The 19,541-nt window shown below is 36.9% G+C and overlaps 5 protein-coding genes across 9 annotated transcripts; all 5 read right to left on the bottom strand.

Annotated features, from left to right (window-relative positions):
• Positions 1–2,829: 2,829 nt before the first annotated feature.
• On the bottom strand, positions 2,830–6,275 carry LOC116199690 (F-box/FBD/LRR-repeat protein At1g13570-like). Of its 2 annotated transcripts, none has more exons than XM_031530162.1 (5): positions 6,184–6,275; positions 5,992–6,073; positions 4,861–5,697; positions 4,583–4,738; positions 2,830–3,420 (listed from the first exon to the last, which is right to left on the bottom strand). In XM_031530162.1, the coding sequence occupies exons 3-5, from the start codon at positions 5,662–5,664 to the stop codon at positions 3,088–3,090; spliced, it is 1,293 nt and encodes a 430-aa protein (XP_031386022.1). In that variant the 5' UTR covers positions 5,665–5,697; positions 5,992–6,073; positions 6,184–6,275; the 3' UTR covers positions 2,830–3,087. The 2 variants fall into 2 exon arrangements, with proteins under 2 accessions (XP_031386022.1, XP_031386019.1); XM_031530159.1 differs by having other exon boundaries at positions 5,997–6,073.
• Positions 6,276–8,469: 2,194 nt separating this feature from the next.
• Positions 8,470–10,292, bottom strand: LOC116202638 (F-box/FBD/LRR-repeat protein At1g13570-like). The gene is made up of 4 exons (XM_031534235.1): positions 10,004–10,292; positions 9,618–9,844; positions 9,153–9,308; positions 8,470–8,757 (listed from the first exon to the last, which is right to left on the bottom strand). Exons 1-4 carry the CDS (start codon positions 10,290–10,292, stop codon positions 8,470–8,472), a joined length of 960 nt encoding a protein of 319 aa, XP_031390095.1.
• A 1,458-nt stretch (positions 10,293–11,750) lies between these two features.
• Positions 11,751–13,927, bottom strand: LOC116192007 (F-box/FBD/LRR-repeat protein At1g13570-like). 3 transcript variants are annotated; one of them, XM_031520393.1, is made up of 4 exons: positions 13,726–13,920; positions 12,803–13,619; positions 12,566–12,721; positions 11,751–12,364 (listed from the first exon to the last, which is right to left on the bottom strand). In XM_031520393.1, the coding sequence occupies exons 2-4, from the start codon at positions 13,604–13,606 to the stop codon at positions 12,080–12,082; spliced, it is 1,245 nt and encodes a 414-aa protein (XP_031376253.1). In that variant the 5' UTR covers positions 13,607–13,619; positions 13,726–13,920; the 3' UTR covers positions 11,751–12,079. The 3 variants fall into 3 exon arrangements, with proteins under 3 accessions (XP_031376253.1, XP_031376252.1, XP_031376254.1); XM_031520392.1 differs by having other exon boundaries at positions 12,803–13,921; XM_031520394.1 differs by having other exon boundaries at positions 12,143–12,354; positions 12,803–13,927.
• A 1,449-nt stretch (positions 13,928–15,376) lies between these two features.
• Positions 15,377–16,312, bottom strand: LOC116192010. The gene is made up of 2 exons (XM_031520397.1): positions 15,981–16,312; positions 15,377–15,797 (listed from the first exon to the last, which is right to left on the bottom strand). Exons 1-2 carry the CDS (start codon positions 16,074–16,076, stop codon positions 15,456–15,458), a joined length of 438 nt encoding a protein of 145 aa, XP_031376257.1. The 5' UTR covers positions 16,077–16,312; the 3' UTR covers positions 15,377–15,455.
• On the bottom strand, positions 16,309–18,455 carry LOC116192008 (F-box/FBD/LRR-repeat protein At1g13570-like). 2 transcript variants are annotated; one of them, XM_031520395.1, is made up of 3 exons: positions 17,919–18,455; positions 17,676–17,760; positions 16,309–17,260 (listed from the first exon to the last, which is right to left on the bottom strand). In XM_031520395.1, exons 2-3 carry the CDS (start codon positions 17,718–17,720, stop codon positions 16,394–16,396), a joined length of 912 nt encoding a protein of 303 aa, XP_031376255.1. In that variant the 5' UTR covers positions 17,721–17,760; positions 17,919–18,455; the 3' UTR covers positions 16,309–16,393. The 2 variants fall into 2 exon arrangements, with proteins under 2 accessions (XP_031376255.1, XP_031376256.1); XM_031520396.1 differs by having other exon boundaries at positions 17,676–18,455.
• Between the last annotated feature and the right edge of the window lie 1,086 nt (positions 18,456–19,541).

The raw sequence follows: 19,541 nt of genomic DNA, 5'->3' as shown, positions 1-19,541 counted from the left end.
TTTGACAGAAAGAACCTTTTAAAGATCGTAGTGATTCTTATTATTAAAAAAACTTAGAATTAATCGAAATTGTTTAAAAGTTATGGATTTTCTGTCTTTTATGGATTTTCCGTTTATGGAGAAGTTTGGGAACCGTAGTTGGCGAGAAGATATATACATATATCTAAGAAAGAGGACTTATGGTGTTGTCGCCTTAGTATGTCCATATTGCTAAACGAAATTTTCTCATTTTAAAATTTTTAAAATTTTTAAAAAATAATTTTAAAATTTATTAAATAATTTATGGTAACAGATAAAATAAAATATTTTTCTAATTTTCCCATTAGGAGCTGTTAGTAAGGGAAATATTTAACAAAGCATGACTAGTTTATTGTTTGATTTCTCAAATTTTAATGACTCTTAGCTAAATGAATTTTTAAATTTTTAAAAACATTTTATGATAAGATTCAGATAACACGAAAATTTTCTCATAGGTGTTAATTACGGAAATATTTAATAAAGCACGATTTTTTTGAACTTTTAGATTAAATAAATAACTTTGGTTCTTTGAGCTTTTAAAAAAATTAAATGAAACTTTAATAAAATGATTTTCTATAAAAAAAACCTATTATTTTTTTATTTTTTATTTTAATAGAATAACTAGATTACATGCAAGTATACAAAAATGATCAAGTGACTTGTACAAATTATTTATAAATCTGTATATATATGAAAACAAAGTACGAGCCAAATTCTCATGCCGTCACATCATAAAAAAAAAACAGAGCTATCTCATCTTGCCACATCATCGATTTAAATTTAAAAAATTATTATATTCTTATAAACGAAGGAAATCACTTATACTAAAGAAATTTTTATATTCTTATTAAAAACATTTAATTAATTAATTATGTAATAAATATATAAAATTTATATATAACGCACAACCAAATACATATAAGGGAATAAAATATGACATAAGGCATATTGAAATATATGCAATTAAATAAAATATGCAATAGAATATAATTATACACATACATCTCTCAATATTTAGATTATAATAGAATATAGCCCAATAAGGGCGTTACAATAATTTGCATTGTATATAATATAAAAATATAGTTGCCACAACAAAATATATATAGATGGCATATATATATAGTTGCCGCTTCAATTAAATATATATAGATTATAATGATTAGTATATATAGATTAAATATATTAAATAAATAATTGTTGTTTTCTGATAAATTCAACATCTGTGTGTATATATAGTCATCTACTAAGCCGAGTATCAATCAAAGGAGAACAATATTCTATATATAATTCCAAATCTCTATTTTACTTTCTTCTCCAAATTGTTATTTTTCATGGTTGAATTTTGATTCATAGAAAGAATTTTTTAATGCAAATTTCAAACTAATTGCTATGATATTTTAATTGTTTTAATAATTTTCTACAGAATTTTCTTTTTCTTGATTAAAATTTGATTTGCTGAATGAAATTTATTCAAGTTTAATTGTTTTGATATTGATTATTTTGACATGATCTTTATTCGAGTTACATTATGGATATCGCTTCGTAACAGTAAGACTATTCTGACTTATGTACCTTCAATATTTCTTTTTTATTTTCATTTCATAATTTAATATAATTTTTTGTCCATTAACTTTCAGTTGTTTTATTTATTTATTCTTATTCTTTGGTTGAATTTCAGTTTGTAGAATGAATTTTTAAACTAATTTCTTTTTCAAATTGATTTTTTCAATATTGGTCATTTTAATGAAATATTTATTTCAGTTTTAATTAACAATATAAATAAATTTTGATATTTCAAGATTTCTATGTTAAATTCTTTAATCATCCACACAACACGCAAGTTTTCATATAGTTTTATGATAAACTCAAATTTCTGGATTTTTAAATATACTATAGCAAAGCCCCGCTTTACTAGGGCAAACCTAATTCTTCTTAATTATCATTACTTTTTCCGGCGTGCACTTCTTAGCATTATTTTATTCATGTAAATTTTCTAATTAGTTATCTTATTTTTACTTTATTTTGATAATGGATATATATATATATATATATAAAAGCACAGAGATCTATCATTTTAGTAAAATACAAACATATATTTTTATTATATATTGTATAGCAATTCTTCAATCTGAAATAAATGCTGAACTAAATCTTAATAATGAAGAATATTAATATTTATGATAGTTTTCGATTAAGGATCACAAATTATTATAAAAAAAGTAACAATATATTGAAGAGGAAAATCTAATTTTTCATTATTTGTAAATCTTCTAATTAATTAGCTATCTTATATTTAACTTATTTTGGTAATGGATATAAAAATAAAATTCTAAAATTTTCTTCTATATATTGCCAAATTTTGATAAACATTCAATACTCCAGAGTGAATAATATTGATTGATATGATAAGTAGATGTGGATTCTTCACAATTAACATATATATATATATATATATTATGATGTTGACAACTGGAAATTATATCAGCCATAGTCCCAGGCATGACGTAGTTAGGTATGTAAATTCTACTCACTAAACTGAGAGTTGGTTTATGAAATTCATCAAAAAAGAGAGTTGGTTCAAGAACACATCACAATATCTCCTGCGATGCATATATATAAAGACCAGGCACAACTCTCAAGGCACTAGTCGAGTTGCCCCGCACGAACTAAATATTGACATCAGATCTACCATGAGCATATTTATGCTCCAATATAATCTACCAGTGCCATGCAGCGAACCACCTGTTTACCAAGAAGTCATCACTAGAGACACCTCGACCGATGCCATAACCATACAGACACAATTAATAAAGAAATTATCCAATACTGTCTTCATGTATATATAGAAGACTGCTTCAAACCGGCGGTGACAAAGTATCAATCACAATAGATCATAACTTAAATAGAATTACGGCTTGTTTTTTGACCAGTTTTAGACTAAGAAACTTGATGTTACGAAAGGGTTTAGTCGCAATCACAAGCAATAAAAGTTCTTCCCCAAAAAGATCAGGTAGGGGAGAAAGCTAGTCTTCAACTCCGGCATAATTTCTCAAGGGCGCGAGGATTTCACTCCGCTTCTGGTAGTTCTTCATCGCTGAATAACAGGTGGTCGAAGGTCCAGCCACTATGCTCATATATGAACCGAACCTGAGGTGAGGCTCGAGGAAGCTCGATGAGCTCCTCCAGATACTCCCTCCCCACTTTTTCAAAGTAAGAGACCACGACCTTTATCCTCTCCAAGGTCGGTAAATTCAAGAGCAGAAACTTAATGAGACCCAACTCTGCTTCTGTTCCTTTGGTGTTCTCAAAGTATAGAAACTTCACTTGCTTGAAAGGCTCAGGCGAACAGTATTCCTCCCAGAATGAGCCTATGGTGTGGTGAACGTCCCAACATCGGGCCTGCGCATAGAGTTCAAAATCCAAAATGAGTTCTCATATCATATAAGGCTATAACTTAAATGTGAAATCATTAGATTATAAATGGCAAGTAAAAGAGAAACATTTCAATGTTTGATAAATTTTATTTCAAAAATGCCCTCACACTAACTAAAACTCTATTTCATCTCTACCTTTACTCTCCCTTTCGAAACCCTAGCCCCAATTGAAACCCAGTATCTCTCCTCAAACCCTAGCCATCCTACAGCACCAGCTCAACCAACTTGTCATTGCCGGCCCAACCCTCGGCTGGTGGATCTCTGAACTGTCAAATATGGTCAGAAACCCCCTGCTGTAGTTCTCCAATATCGACTGAGGTCAAAAAGCGCTCTAGGAGTTAGGGCACGGAATGGTTGCCAGCAATCGGGCCGCCACGGCCAGAGGTGGTAAGTTCCAACAACAGTTGGGGCCGGTGGCACTGAGGCAGCTAGCTGGAATTGGTGTCTAGGGTCTCAAAGGATCGGCTGTCACCATTTTAGTTTTTTATTGAGATTTCCTCATACAAACTTTTCGTGTCGCCAACATAGTGACAGATTGCCAGCATATTTTAAAGACAACGCACCAAACATTATCGCTTACCCTTAGTGCTTTAATTGAAGGTAATCTAGATTGCCTTAACTATGTGATTGCTCGCTAATGTACGATTATCATAATGTTTTTCCTATAATCATGAAAATTAAATCTCCATAATCTAGGATTACCTTCACATATAATTTTATATAAATATATATGTGCGTATATATCTGTATCCTGTGCTATGACTTTACAAATCTAAACCCATCTCTCAAAGAAAAGTATTCTCCTAAAAACCAACACAAGAAAAAACCGAGATTTTCCCATAGATACATGGTTTCATATTGATCTTTTTAAAAAAACCATAGATGGATATATACTTTTCAGTTTTCAACCAGAAAAAAAAAATCAATGTTAGACATTTGCGGGTGAGGAGTCCTCAATCATCACCGAAATATAATCCTATGTTGCTAACAAGCTCAATACTGAAATTCCAGTTTTTCCTATATAAATGCGAATCTGGACATGTACTGCCTACAAGACTTATCTTCCTTATATGCTTATCTAAAATAACCAATGACATACCAGAGAGATCCAGGGAGTTATTCCTTACCGAAAATTCGACCTCTTCAAGATTTGGACAGCTCCTTAAGAGGCACACAACTGTTAAGATCTCCTTCGAATTACCGAAGTCTATCCCTAAGCTGAGGTGTTTCAAATGAACGCTTGGTTCGGGCAACTTCTCCGGGATGTAACAATCAGAAAAGCACTACACAAGAGAAAGCCAGAAAACATAGAAGTCAAGAAATTAAAATGCGTAGGGATTCAAATTAGTGACAGAAAGCTGAGCTGATTGAATATTATAGATGAAGACATGAACATTTTACGAACCTTTAGGGTTGAATTTTTGAACTTCAAAGTTTTAACCAGGCGCAGATCAAGAAGGAACCTGCATAAACTCTTAGAGCTGACATTGGGTCGAAGTTTCATGAAAGGCTGATTTTCTGGCCTATAGAGACCGACCTCAACTGAAACCAAGCGGTTGGGAGTTTGAAAATTTATATCTTCATAAGAGCTTCGAATATCTATGGATTGGAGATTCGGAGCGCAGATGTTGAGACACTCGATGTTATCCTCCAAGTGCCACAATCTCAATACCGTTAGGCGAGGGCTACTAGAAATTAGTTTTTCGATTTGATCTTGAGTTGAGGAAACATTAGACAAATCCAAGCTCTCCAATTTCTTTAGTCCTTTGAATCGAGCAGGAAGTTTTATGATGCACCAGGTCAACTGTAGATGGACCAAATTACGGAATTCAAATAGGCGAGTCGATATCTTGCGAGCCTTCCAGTTCACGTTGTAGAAAATGAATTCTTTGAGGGGCATTCTCGATAGACAACGAATCCAACGGTTGACGGCGCGACTATCATAAATATCTTCATGGCAGATCTTGAACTTAACTATAGGGCCCACGTGAGACCGCAGAACATGGTCGACAATATCTATCAACAAACGGTCGTACGGATAGCATTCCATATCACCATAAAACACGAGCTCGGGGATCGAAGCCCACTTGTACCTCCACTTGGTCGACAAGATGCTTGTTCTCGCCGCTTCTTTCATGGGCAAAAGCAGCAGGATTTGGTCCATGATGTGCGCGGGCAAGTCGCTGATCCTGTCTACCCCTTCCTCCATACTGAAACCGGCACTGAGCAGCTCCTCCTTCACCTGAACACAACCCAGAAATCACGAAGAAATAATCTCAACAACAATCTGCATGATCGAGTAACCTCATATATCAAAAAACCCAAAAGCAAAGGAACTCATTAGCAGGAGAAAGGCGAGAAAAACCAGAAAACCCATAATTCGACAAGATCAGCCATGCTACTATGATGATCATGTGCCGGCATAGGCAAAACAGAATTATAATAGCCGATCATCAGCTACCTAGCTCCATGCACGCAGAAACATAATCCTCAACAATTTAAACAGGAAAAAAAAATGTTGAAAGGGAAAATGAACCTAACTCCTCAAACGTCCGTCGAAGAAAACCTCCGCAAGCTCCTGAGTCTGCTACCTTTGTATCCCTGATCGGACATTAAACCTTGATTTTCCAAAGAGAAAATCAAAGAGCTTTACTTCTATATGGGTTGGAAGCACAAGCTGACTAGCAAGAAACTAGATACAACTTTTCAACAGGAAAACATGTTTTACCAGAATCCACGCAGTGCCGGAGAGAAGAGAGGCGAGATCAAGGGTTTCAAGGCTGAGGCCGAGAGAGAAACATGTTTTTTGATCAATCTGAGCAAATGAGACAGAGAAGGGAGGGGGTTCAGGGGGATGAAGGTTACATGCAGAACAGACATGGGTTGAAGCTTAAAATTACTGTCTGAACCCTACACTTTTTTACCTGAATCAGTTTGCTCCCTCAAGTTTCCATATCACCATTTAGACCCCGGTACTTTCGTGATTGGCGGGACCACTGTCGCTATTTTCAAGCTTAATGGATATACATATATATATATATATATATATATATATACATATCTCAATTTCCGCCAACATGTAAACGTAACCTGACAGGGCGCTACTAACCAATACATTCATGACATCGTTATGGTCCAAGAGAGAGGTCGAGTTTGTAAAAGATAATAGAAGATCTGTGCAATTTTGACAAGCTATGGATGGACGCCTCTAGTGCGAAGGAGGAGGACAGAATTTTCGATATTCAAGTTGGAGGGGGAGAGCCAAAGTAATTAGAATATGAAGTGAATTAACAATTATGACAAATTTGTGGATAAAAATTTGAAACTTGAGAAGTCCAAGAGAGCGGTTCCCGCGCTCATAGGTCCATTGTTCGTTACAAGCGCGCGAAAGCATTTGTATAGACTCCCTATCATGGAATCGGGAATAATAAATCCAAGTATTGATACAAATATTACCCACAAGTTAAAGTGATCTGAACTTCAAACTTCTAAATCAATTATACTTGCCTCTCGATTCGGCTCCTAACCTTAAACATATCATTTGATACCTCCTAATTTTGAGCTCGCCTTAGCATTTTCAGAATTTATTAAAATTTTAGCCCGATCTGAGCTTTGCACCGAAAAGCATATCAGGAAATTACAGCTATACAGACATCAACATTATCAAGTTAAAGCTAATTCATTTGTTCTATCGAAAGAAGAAAAGTTAATTCATTTGTAGATCTGAGTATTTATAATTGAAAAACTTGGTAGTATGAATAAGAATTAACGCACTTACCAATTTGGAATACATTGCTAGAAATATGCCCAACTGGGCACAAGGATTAATTAACAATGTAAAAGGAATTATGGTAGCAAGTTAATGGCTTGTTTGGTTTGCAAATGTGATTTTAAAATCACAACTTTAACCTAATTCTACCAACAACAAAACAAAATAACTCATACAAAGTCAAAGAGTGGCCCCATTTATATCATTCTTTTTCAACAATAAAACAAAATAACTCATACAAAGTCAAAGGGTGAGTCTCATTTATACTACTATTTTTCAAAATCAAAATCTGATTTTAAAATTATACTTTGAAAAACCAAACGCAGCATAAACCATTAGTCTAACTTTCAATGCATTCTCAACACTACATGGAAAGATTATAAAGAGGCAAATCAAAAGAGGTTGTAGCGCAATGGTGTATGTCCTCACCTGTTCATCTAGAGATCGCAGGTTCGATACCTAGTGAAACTTCTCGTACCACTTTATTAGTTATTTAGAATTTCTATTTCATTATACTAGGCTTTAAGCCTCTTTTGTAATTGAAAAAAAAAATCTTCTCTATATTATAACATGCATTTATATTTACTTGTAAATCTGGAATAGGTCGTAACTCTAAACTCGATGCAAAGATATGGTAATTGGGGGTCTTACTGCCCCATGATGTATTTAGTACGACAAAGTCCACAGTTTCGACAAAAGCAACACCATTTCCAGATGAATATCACCGTTCGTTTGATAAAGATTTAGGATGTTATTAATCACAATGGCCGAAAATAATATACACTAGATATTAAATGCAGAAAATCGATCAATACTTAATTTGCAGGTACTACATGCTAGGGCTATTACAGACCTAGCCAGTACATGCCACAAGCTACTACTAGATTTTTGATATATCGGTCTGTTCAAGCGGGACTCCAAAACAGACAGTACATGATGGGGCCGAGGCTTGCCGAAATTATAGATCAGCAACTTTCAGCTAACTCTAGCACCACATGAGACCGGCTTATGTAGGTTTGAACCACTTTGCCTTCAAGCCCTTCATTGATGAGAAAACAATACATTGTGATCATGATATTACGGTTGTTTTTAATTTGCTTTGACTGAACCTGTCTTAGACTAAGAATTCAATATTATGAAAAGTCTTGCTGCAATCACAAGCGAATATAGATGTTCTTTCTAAAAGAGGTAGGTGAGAAACTAGCCTTCGACTCTGGAATCTCCTTCATCACCTCTGCGAAGATTTCAAGCCACTTCTGGCAGTATTTCGTCGTCAAACTCTTGGTCGAACTTCAAGGAGTCATGCTCGTATATGATCCGAACCTGAGGAGAGGCTCGCGGAAGTTCAACCAGCTTCTCCAGATACACCTCTCTCACTCTTTCATAGTATGAAACTTGGACCTTTATTCTCTTCAATCCCGGTGAGTTCACGAGTAGAAATTTCATAAGGCCTATCTCTGCTTCCAACCCGCCCGTGTTCGAAAAGGGTAGAAATTTCACTTGCTCAAAAGGCTTGCGTGAACCATACTCCTCCTAGAAGGAGCCTATTGTATTGTGAATATCCCACAGTCGAGCCTGTACACAGAGTTCCAAACTCAAAATGAGCTCTCGCATATCATTATGATATTATACTATGAACCAAACTCTATTAAAGTTACAGGTTATAAATTGTTGGAAGGGTACAAAATCTATTAATGATAGTAATATCATTGCACAACAACTTTTCAAATCCAAATCTCTCAATGAATATATTCTTCTGGCACCCAACGCAAGGAAAAAACCATGGTGAAGAATATCATTGCACTGAAGAATATCATTGCACTGGAGGACTTTTAATCATGACTACAACATCTCATCTTCTTAATGTTACATTAAATATCAACTAATGACATGTATCGCAAAGATTGAGGGTTTATGTATATATTTACCTTAAATTCAACCTCTTCAAGATTCGGGCAGCTCCTCAAGAGGCAAAAAGCTGTTAAAATCTCCTTCGGACTACCAAAGTCTATAGCAAAGGAGAGGTATTTCAACTGAGTGCATGGTTGGGGCAACTTTTCCGGAATGTGGCCTTCGGAGAAACACTACATCGGGCAGCCAGTAACACAAAAGTAATTTAAGAAAGCTGATGATTCAAATTAATGACAAAACCACTAGAAATCAGGAAAATAGGAAGCCGTTCATTCTTACCGGGAATGATATTATGATTCAAAGTTCAAACTAAGCTGATCAAATTTAAAGAAGAAATTAAATGGACTTTCACAAACCTTCAGGGCACAATTTTTGAACTTGAGCGTCTGAGTTAGGGGCAGATCAAGAAGGAATCCCTGCAAGCTCCTAGAACTGACGTTAAGTCGGGGTTTGAAATGACGGCTATCCCTATAAAGACCAACCGCAACTGAAAACAAGCAATTGGGAGTTTGGAAATTTATATCTTGATAAGAGCTCCAAATATCAATGACTTTGAGATTTGGGGCACTGATGTTGAGACACTCAACGTCATCAATCAAATGGTGCAATCTCAATTTTGTTAGGCGGGGGCTGCTTGAAATTAGGAGTTCGATATCATCTTGAGTCAAGGAAACACTGGTCAATTCCAAGCTATCCAGTTTCCTCAAACCTGTGAATCGAACAGGAAGTTTAATGATACACCAGGACAACTGCAGGTGGACCAAATCACGGAGAGCAAATAGGCGAGTCGATAGCCTGTGACCCTTCCAATGAATGTTATAGAAAACGAATTCTCCGATGTGCATCCTCGACAGACGAAGAATCCAACGATTGATGGTGCGGCTGTCATAAACGTCTTCATGGCAGGCCTCAAACTTGACTGTTGGGCCCACATGAGACCGTAAAACATGATCTACAATATCTACCAGCCGACGGCCATCTATTGGATGACATTCAAGATCATTATGGAATACCAGCTCGGGGATCGAAGCCCACTTGTACCTCCACTTGGTCGACAAGATGCTTGTTCTCACCGCTTCTTTGATCGGCAACCGCACCAGGATCTGGTCCATGAGATGCGTTGGCAAGTCACTAATCCTGTCTACTGCTTTCTCCATATTCAAAAAACGGCGCCGAGGAGCTCCTCCTTCACCTAAACAACCTATTTTGCTTGAGTACTGAAACTTCATTTATCAAATATGAAACACAAAGGAACTCACTAGCAGGAGGTGAACAACAAAACAAAACCCATTATTTAACAAGATCCGCTTTAATACTACGACAATCATGTGGAGGCAGAAGCACAAAAAAAGTTTGTAATATCCGATCATCAGCTAACTCCCAGCAGAAACATGATTTTTGTAAGATTAAACAGAAAAATAAAAAAAGCTTAAAAGGAAAATGAACTAAACACCTTGAACCCAGACGACTATCCAAAGCTCCGAGGTTTGCTAATCCTACTATAAATCTGATCGGCGACAAAACCTTGATTTCCCGGCAAGAGATCATCTTAAGAGCTTTCGTTTTACGGGGTGAAAGCACAATCTAGCAGTATACCACAGCTTCTCAGCCGGAAAAAGAAAAATGAGATGGATAATCGTACGGGGAGCATGGAACATAGGATACAAGAGAGGGCTTCGAGTCAAAGACTGAGAGCGAAACACGTTTTTGATCAATCTAAGAGAGAAAATGAGACCATGGACTGAAGGGGGAGAAGAAGATACATAGGTTGGCACTGGAAAATTACTGTCTGAACGCTGAAGTTTTTGACCTAAACCAGTTGGCTCTCCCTCATATTTGTTTGTCACCATTTAGAACCGTGTACAATCGAGTTTGGGTATGACTACTTCTCCTAATTTTCAGCTCGACATGCTATGAACCATAGACATGTAAAGCACGGTGATGGTCCATGAATCATCCTCTTAACAGTTTTTAACGATCATAAGAAGTATGTTTAAATGTCAACTATTGTGCAATTTTCACAAGTTCAGTGCAAAGATCGTTTAACACTGAGGAGGAGAAAACTTTCGAGGTTCAAGTTGAGGTGCAATTATCGGCATGGGGAGTTAATTTGTTCGAAGAAGGGGTAAATTAATAAGAGCGTGGAGTGAATTAAAACTTATGAAAAATTTAAGGAAATTTTTTAAATTTGAGAAGTTCAAGAGAGTGGTTCCCGCGCCCAAAGGACGTTGTTACATAGAAACACACGAAAGCATCGGTGTGAACTTTTTATCATGGAATAGAGACCAAAACTTCCAAATACTAATACAAACTTTAACTCACCGTTTAAAGTGATCCAAACTCGAAACTTCTAAACCAATCGTAATTTGAGTGTTTTGGAATGGCTCCCGATCTTCAAAAGATCACTTGGTATATTACCTCCTAATTCATAGCTCGTCTTCAGATTTTGAGAATTTATTCAGATTTTAGCCTGATCTTAGCTTTGCACTGAAAAACATAATGGGACTTGAAGCTATATACTAATCCTGTTACAGCTTTAATTGTTAGCTCGACCATTCATAATTCAAAAAGTTGACAGCACGAATAAAAATTAACTCAGTTACCAATTTGGAATATATGCTGAAAATCTGGCCAATTGGGCATAGGGATTAATTACCAATAATTCAAAAGATTTACATTCCCAGTGCATTTTGATACTACATATGGGAAGATACATAGACAAAATCAAATAATCCTCTTGATAATTACAACATGTATAAACCCAGAATAGTCGTAACTCTAAACTTGATGCTATAACATGATAATCGGGGTCTCATTCCCTCATGTTGGGAATTATTATTCCACATTGGAAAATCAAAAAGAAACCATGAGTTTATATATTGTTTGAGTACCACAACTTTTTTTAGTAGAAATGGGCTTAAGCCTATATAAACCTAATGGGAAATCAACACCTCACACTAATACGTGCTTGAGGCGAGGTTCGGCGGAATTCCAGCAGCTCCCTGAGCAACTGGCAGCTGCCTATAGGATTTAACGGGGAAAGCTCAATTGTCATATTTTCCAGTATCAATGCGCATGATAGCAATTCCTTGATGAATCCCATTTCCTGCTTTGTGCCCGAAATGCCAGTTACGGACACGAACCTTACCTGCTCGAGCACCCAAGGTGAGATCTCGTCATCCCAAAAGCTGTCCACCATGCCAGCACGGTTTTGATCCACTGCACGAACCTGAATATATTGTAAAGAAAATAAAGTTTCATGCGATCGATAATTATGCTGTCATCATTCACAAGTGACTTTCATCGAGCCAGTCCATAATGGACCGTTGAATTCTATTTGTCGACAATTCAAAAGATCGCTTAAATTGCCAACTAATTGAAATTTGAATAATCACAAAGTTTATATTGACAAGCTAGGAATAAATCTTACCGAAAATTCGGCTTTTTTTAAGTTTGGAGAGCTCCTTAACAGGCAGAGGGCAAGCAAGATTTCATTCACATTATCCAAATTTATGCACAAAGAAAGGCACTTCAGTGTAATTAAGGGGTCAACCAACATCCTCGGCACTAATCCGGTTGCCAAATGCTGCAAAAAAGTTATAACGAATTAAGTTGAATTAGAGATACTTCAAAAAGTCTACTGTAAGAATTGATTTAGAGATTTCACCTTGAGCGAGTAGTTTTGAAGCTTGAGAATTTGAACATGAGACATGTGCTGGAAGAATGCGAGCATGTTTGTTGAGCATTCGTCAACTCGGCCTAGATCAACATTGATACCTACTGAAACTGAAGCCAAAGATCTCGTACTTCCAAAACTAATTCCCCTTACACCGCCCTCAAACCTGAGGAATTGAAGATTCGGTGCGTCGATTTTGAGACTAGAGACGCCTTTCAAGTCTAACAGTATCAGCGTCTCCAACAAAGGGCTACTAGAGATCAGATTCTCAACCGCATCTTTGGTCAGTATAACACACCGAAACTTCAAGCTCTTCAAGTTCTTGAATCCCAGGAAACCCAAGGGAGAGTTTATTTTACACTTATACAGTACTAAGCGGACCAAATCCTGACATAAAAATAGACTAGAAGGTATTGCATAGATTGGGCCTTCCAGAGAAAGAAGCACGAGTTCTTTGAGTGATTGTCTAGACAGATGAAGAATCCACCTGTCAATGCCCAGGAATTCGAAGCCCCAATGGGAGAGCAGGAACTTATGCACGGGACCATCGTGAAGTAACAGAACATGGTCAATCATTCTCCCCAACTTGTTGGTGATGTCTGAATTGGGGATATCAGCAAGAGATAAGCCAGTGGACTGAGCAGTGAACACGAGGGATGGGATGCCAGCCCACTTGTACCGCCACTTTCTTGACAGGAGACTGGTTCTCCCAGCGTCCTTGATCGGCAGACAACATAGAATCCGGCCTATTATGTCACTGGGTAACTGGGTAATTCTATCGAGTTCTTTCTCCATCCGAAGAAGTTGCCTTCACCAATCCGAGGTTTTCGAATAATTCATAAGAAATCTGGTAAAACAACAAAGTTTGCTTCTTCTAAAGGTAAGAATGCTATTGTCTCAGCAAGAGATGTTACCAGAAACTGCCAGAGTTACTTCTGCACGGTTCTTGATCAAGCGGCGAGGACGGATCAGGGGAACCTCTACCTCAGACTGTATTCAGGTCGAGACGCGCCAATGAACAGCAGAGCCAGCCAGCAGAGAAGAAGAGGAACATATAGTGGGTGTTCTGCTTTTGGCCAAAAAGTTGGATAAGAAGTTAAAAGGCAACTTCTGCAAGAAGTTAGAAGACAACTTCGGCCACAAGGTTAAGACGATGCAGTAACCTCTTTATCGGTGGCCCCCTCCAATGGCTCAATGCCGTCAGTTCATGCATTGCTGTTTTTATGTTCTTTGAACCCAAACATCAGAAACAGATGGTGCCATTTGGTTTTAGGATATAAATCCTATTTCACTCCATTATTTTCTTAATTTAACAATATAATTATTACTTTTTTTTTGTCCTTTTCTCTCATTTAATAATAAATTTTCACACATATTTTTTTATAACCCTTATTATAACCATTTTTTAAAAAATAAATTCCCCCATTTTACATACACATATATATATACTTTTTATTTTTTTCTTCCATTTTATAATAAACTAGGTGAGTACCCGTGTGGGGTTGCCTTATGAATAAAGTATGTGATTATTTATTTATAATGTAGTACATTCGTTAATTGCCTCTAACGCCGTTAACATTTGACTGATGTGATGCGCCCTATGTGTCACTTTTGTTAGGATAAATTGCACTGATGTTCCAAAAAGTTTTACAAATGTTTCAATATAATAAAAAAAAAATTTTTGCTACTTGATGGTACAAAATTTTTCAAAGTTGTTTCAGTATAGTACAAACCGTCATCTCGCCATTAACTCCGTCAAGCCGTCATGTACAAGATCTGTAAATTTTGCATCATTATGTAACTTACGTAAAACATTTTATACTGTAAAGTTACAATTTCAAAACAGTTTGTACCATCATGAAACGTCCCACAAAAATCGATTTTGCACCATCAGTGTCGGTTTAACGGCGTCAATGGCGAGATGATGGTTTCTACTATACTGAAATAATTTTTGAAACATTTTGTACCATCAAATAGCAAAAAAAACTTTTTGTACCATATTAAAACATTGGTAAAACTTTTTGGACCACCAGTGCAATTTCCCCCTTTTGTTACGTGAAACTAATTATAGTGCACTACGTCATTTAAGATGACATAAAATCTGAAAAAAAATTCAATAAAAATACAGAAAATAATAATAAATAGAAAAATAATAAAAAATTATTTTTAAAATTTTATATCGTTCCGAACTTTCATCCCAGGGCAAGAAGGAGTTGGATCTATCCCGGAATCTCATTGATACACAATGATCAATGTGTTAGTGGAATCCAAGCCATTCAAGGACAAAGAAGAGGAGCAAATCCAGTGAGTGATATGATCTTGCCAAAGCATATGAGAGTAGCTTCTGTTTGGATTCCCAAACACCTCATTTTAACTTTAACTTTAACTTTTTAACTCAACACATTACACAACAAAAACACACATTTCCCAAGTCAAAAATTTTAACTTTAACTTTAACTAAACACACTACTTAACAAAAACACACGTTTCCCAAGTCAAATTTATAATCACATCTCATTTGTTCTTTTTCACAATCAAAATCAAAACCAAAATTACTTTTAACTCTGAATCCAAACGCACCATTAATACCTTGCTTCAGCTTCAATTAAAGTGACAAGGTCAACAGACCCTAAGTATTAAGATACTAATCGTTGTGAAGGGACAAAAATGTCTGCCCAAGCTTGTCCCCGATGGTGTCCTTAGCATCCAGATGTACGACTTGGGCACAAGGTGAGGCTCTCTCGATCTGCAACAAGTCTTTTAGTAACTGGGATGTGGAAGGAGCCGGAGACGGCCCTGCAGTGAATATCTTTTTCAAGAATGGGGAATTTTCTAGTACAAACCTAATGAGCCCGAGTTCCAACCTAGTGCCTAAAATCCCAAAAATTGCCGCCACCCGTAATTGCAGTGATGGACAAGGTGAACGGTGGCGTTCCCAGAAGCCATATCCTGCATCAGCATTTCCCTGTCTGCTGGATTGACGAGGCTGCACATAATTTCAGAAGATCTTAGATAAAATTAATCAAAGCAAGATGTCTCGCATAGAGATTGTCATAGATTTTGTGGCAGATATGAGCAAACGGCCACATGCTGTAGAAAGGAATAGAACGAAATAGGCCGCTCTGAAAATGGATGGAGAAAACAAAGACTCTAGAGCTTACAGACTTACTACGAGTAGTAATCCATGTAGTTTCGGGCAACTTCTTAAGAGGCACAGAATGATTGAAATCTCCTTCTCACTCAGAGGGTTTTGAGATGGAGACATGGACTGGCCAACTTCTCAGGCAATTCACCACAAGACCAGTACTGTGAAAAATATGGAGTGGTATAATTAGTCAATTGTTATATAAAACATCCTCAAAATTGGAGAACCGTCAAGTTTCACATGGTACAAACTACAGATTATATTGAATCCATTAGATCTGGTTGGCTTCATGAAGCCAATGTGGGGAGTCGCAACTTGATAAACCAGCTGAAACTCCAGACCTGTGCCTCAGTCAACTAATTTAACAACTCCACTTGCCAAAAGAGATATAATCAGATTAAAAGAAATAAACATCAGACTGATTTTAAGTTGAAGAATCAGTTACATGCTAATACCTTCAGCAAGTACCGGCCAACACTGAGTCTAGCAATTAGCGGTAGCTGACTAAAAAAGTTGATGAAACTGCTATAGCTTTGGTTTACATGAGCTACCCCATCTTCATTGATGTCCACCGAAAAACTAATGACTCCTGAAGTCAAATGATTGGCTCCAAAGCTAACATCCTTTAAGTTAACAGTTCCGTATAGTCCAAGGTGGCGAAGTTTTGGTGCAGAAATATGAAGCGGACTAATTTGCCGATCCACATTTTTCAACATCATGTTCTCTAGCAATGGGCAGCTCAAGATCAGCCTCTCAAGCCCATCTTGAGACACCAAACAAGAGGAAAGCTCCATTCTTTTCAGATGCTTGAATCCTCCAAATGTAGTTGGAAGATTTATAGAACAACTGCACAGGTTTAGACAAACCAACTCCTGACAGGAGAATAGGCTACTCGGTATCTTGCACCAAGGGCTGACTGAGAAATTTAGAACTAGTTCTTTGAGGGAAACCCTCGATAAATAATAACACCAGCGACTGATGTCGGAATCAGCATGGAATTTCTTGTGAGAGATCACAAACTTGCGTAAAGGGCCCGTGTGAATTAACAGAACATCGCTGATGATCTTCCCCAACACAGAATTTGATGATTGAGCATCAGAAGAAGTAGGAGTGCGGAGATCATCAAATACAAGTTCAGGTAGTGTAGTCCATCGGTACCTCCATTTTCTTGATAACATACTAGTTTTAACTGCATCCTTGATGGACAAGAGCAAGAGAATATGATCTATCAAGTGCTCGGGCAATTCACTTAGTCTGTCTGCCTTGTCCTCCATTTGAGATGTTATCCGTGCCCTTTTATTCCCCTTTGATTGTAAATAGTGTATCAGCAGTTAATACAATAATAAATGAATTGAGCTATAGAAAAATGGTGAATATATAGTAGAGAATATTTCAGTATCCTTCTATTGCTCAAAATTAGACAAAGATTTTGTACTCCTTGATTGACTTTTAGAAACTTGGCCGGATGCGTTATTAGTTCAAGTACCTAAGAACACAAAAGTAGGAGATGAATACCGAAGTAAAAACTACTTTCATTATACTTGCAATCACAGGTCACAGACAATTCTAAGCACAGATTATGCCATTGATCAGTGGCTACGAATATAGAAATCAATGAACATACAAAACCTCAGAAAGCATCAACTTACTATTTCCTCATTGTCTACAATAAATGGCAGACCTTAAGGAGGCTGAGTGAAGGCAAAGGTGCAAACTTACAGAGGATGCAACTCTGACCAAGGCACCGCCTCTCACCACCGCCATCTTAACCCAGACTCGGTATCAGGTTGCCCCAAGGATCCATCTATGTGTAATTAAGAGGAATTTCATCACTATGAACCAACACTGTGAGATTACTCATCAACTTAATAATGCAGTCACTCTAATAATAATGATATTTCCTTCTGGGTAGCAATATCTTTCAAAGAAAGAATAAAAACTTGAAGGGATCAGACGGCTCACCGCCAAGAACTTGTCACCCCAAGATTACCCAGAGTCTTCTCCACCCACCTACCACAATCCTAGCATCAACTCCACAGTGTGCCAGCCGCTGCCCATAAAACAATTACTCCACTGATTCTGATACAAATGCGATTACCCTTTAGAGGGCTCACAGCGACCTGCATGAATCATCGAAGATGGCACTAAAGATCGAATCTTTTCTTCCTATGAAACGCCGAGGAGGAAAAAAAGGTAGAAGCCCAAGAATGCATAAGAATTTGTTCGAAGATTGGGGGGAGGGTGGGGGGGATGAGAGACTACGACTCCATCGTGCTTTAGAGACCTGTTAGCGAGCGATCACCCAACCGTTGTTCCCTTCCAAATAAATAAACAATACACACTTCTACGCCTACTTCCATGGATATGATCCTTACACAGAGAGAGTGACGGATAGGCTGATTAGGGAGCGAATCCACGAAAAAATTTCGTTTCTTTTATTGGCATAATATAATACAAAGCTGCAGAGGGAGATAGAAGAGTGAAGGGATTGGATCATTGGCAAAGGAAGATTTTCGGGGATCCGAATGTTTGGGTTTTCTTATTTTTAAAACCAAACCTGGGAACTAAATCCAAAATCAAGAAGAGAAGAGAACCGACCCTGCAAGGATCGGGTTTTTTCATATCGGTATTCGGGTAAGCCGAATACAACAAAAGATTCAAAAGAAAAACTCAATAGAAAACACAAATGAGATAAAATCTCAATTCATCATACAAAATTTTAATAACAATAGCTTCATTAAGATAATTAAAATTCCATAAATCATAATAGTATCACTATTACTTAGATAAAACTAAAAGGGTCCATAAGAAGCTCCATCAAACACAAATCCATACGAAATTCGAGCCTTTTTAGGGCCAAATAGGTTTTCAATAAACAGTTTGTGGGAGATCAAATAGTGCTAGTTACTTATGTGATCATTGAGCCTTACATATAAATCTCAAATTTTCCCATTGCACAACCGATGTGGGATTCGCGAGGCGTGACAATTGCCCAACACGATTTGTTTGAGAACATCAAAATCATTCTACTGACCCTCCAAAATTACGATAAGGGGGGAGAAAGTCGTGTCCACAATGAAAAATCTACAATGGATCGATTCCTAAAACGTCCATGTCCCAAAGAAAGCTTTAACTTAAACTGATGGAGAGATGTCATTCGAGGATACAAGTCCTTGCTAAAATGCAAAGCCTGCTTTGCCATAAGCAATTGTTAGTTGTTACTTAGTTGGCCAGTTCCTTCTCCCCAACTCATATTAATAGTTGTGCAACATATCAACCCGAATAATGTTATAGTGGAAATAAAATGACGAGAACTCTACATCTACATCTACAGCTTCAAATATACGGGTCCTTAAAAAGAGTAAAGAGCCCCAGAGAAGTTAATAGCGGTGCAAACTTTCATTCTGGGAGGAGTAGGATCAAGCTCAGAATTTCATTGAAACACATTGGCTAATGTATCAGTTGAGCCCATACCATTCAAGGACAAAGAGGAGAGGCAAAATCCAGTGAGTGATAATAGTATCTTGCTGAAGCATATGAGAGTAGCTTACCTTGCTTTAATTAATAAAATAACAAAGTTAACGG

This window comes from Punica granatum, chromosome 1, assembly GCF_007655135.1.
Source record: "Punica granatum isolate Tunisia-2019 chromosome 1, ASM765513v2, whole genome shotgun sequence".
Classification (NCBI taxonomy): domain Eukaryota; kingdom Viridiplantae; phylum Streptophyta; class Magnoliopsida; order Myrtales; family Lythraceae; genus Punica; species Punica granatum.
This window is presented reverse-complemented; position numbering and strand designations above follow the sequence as displayed.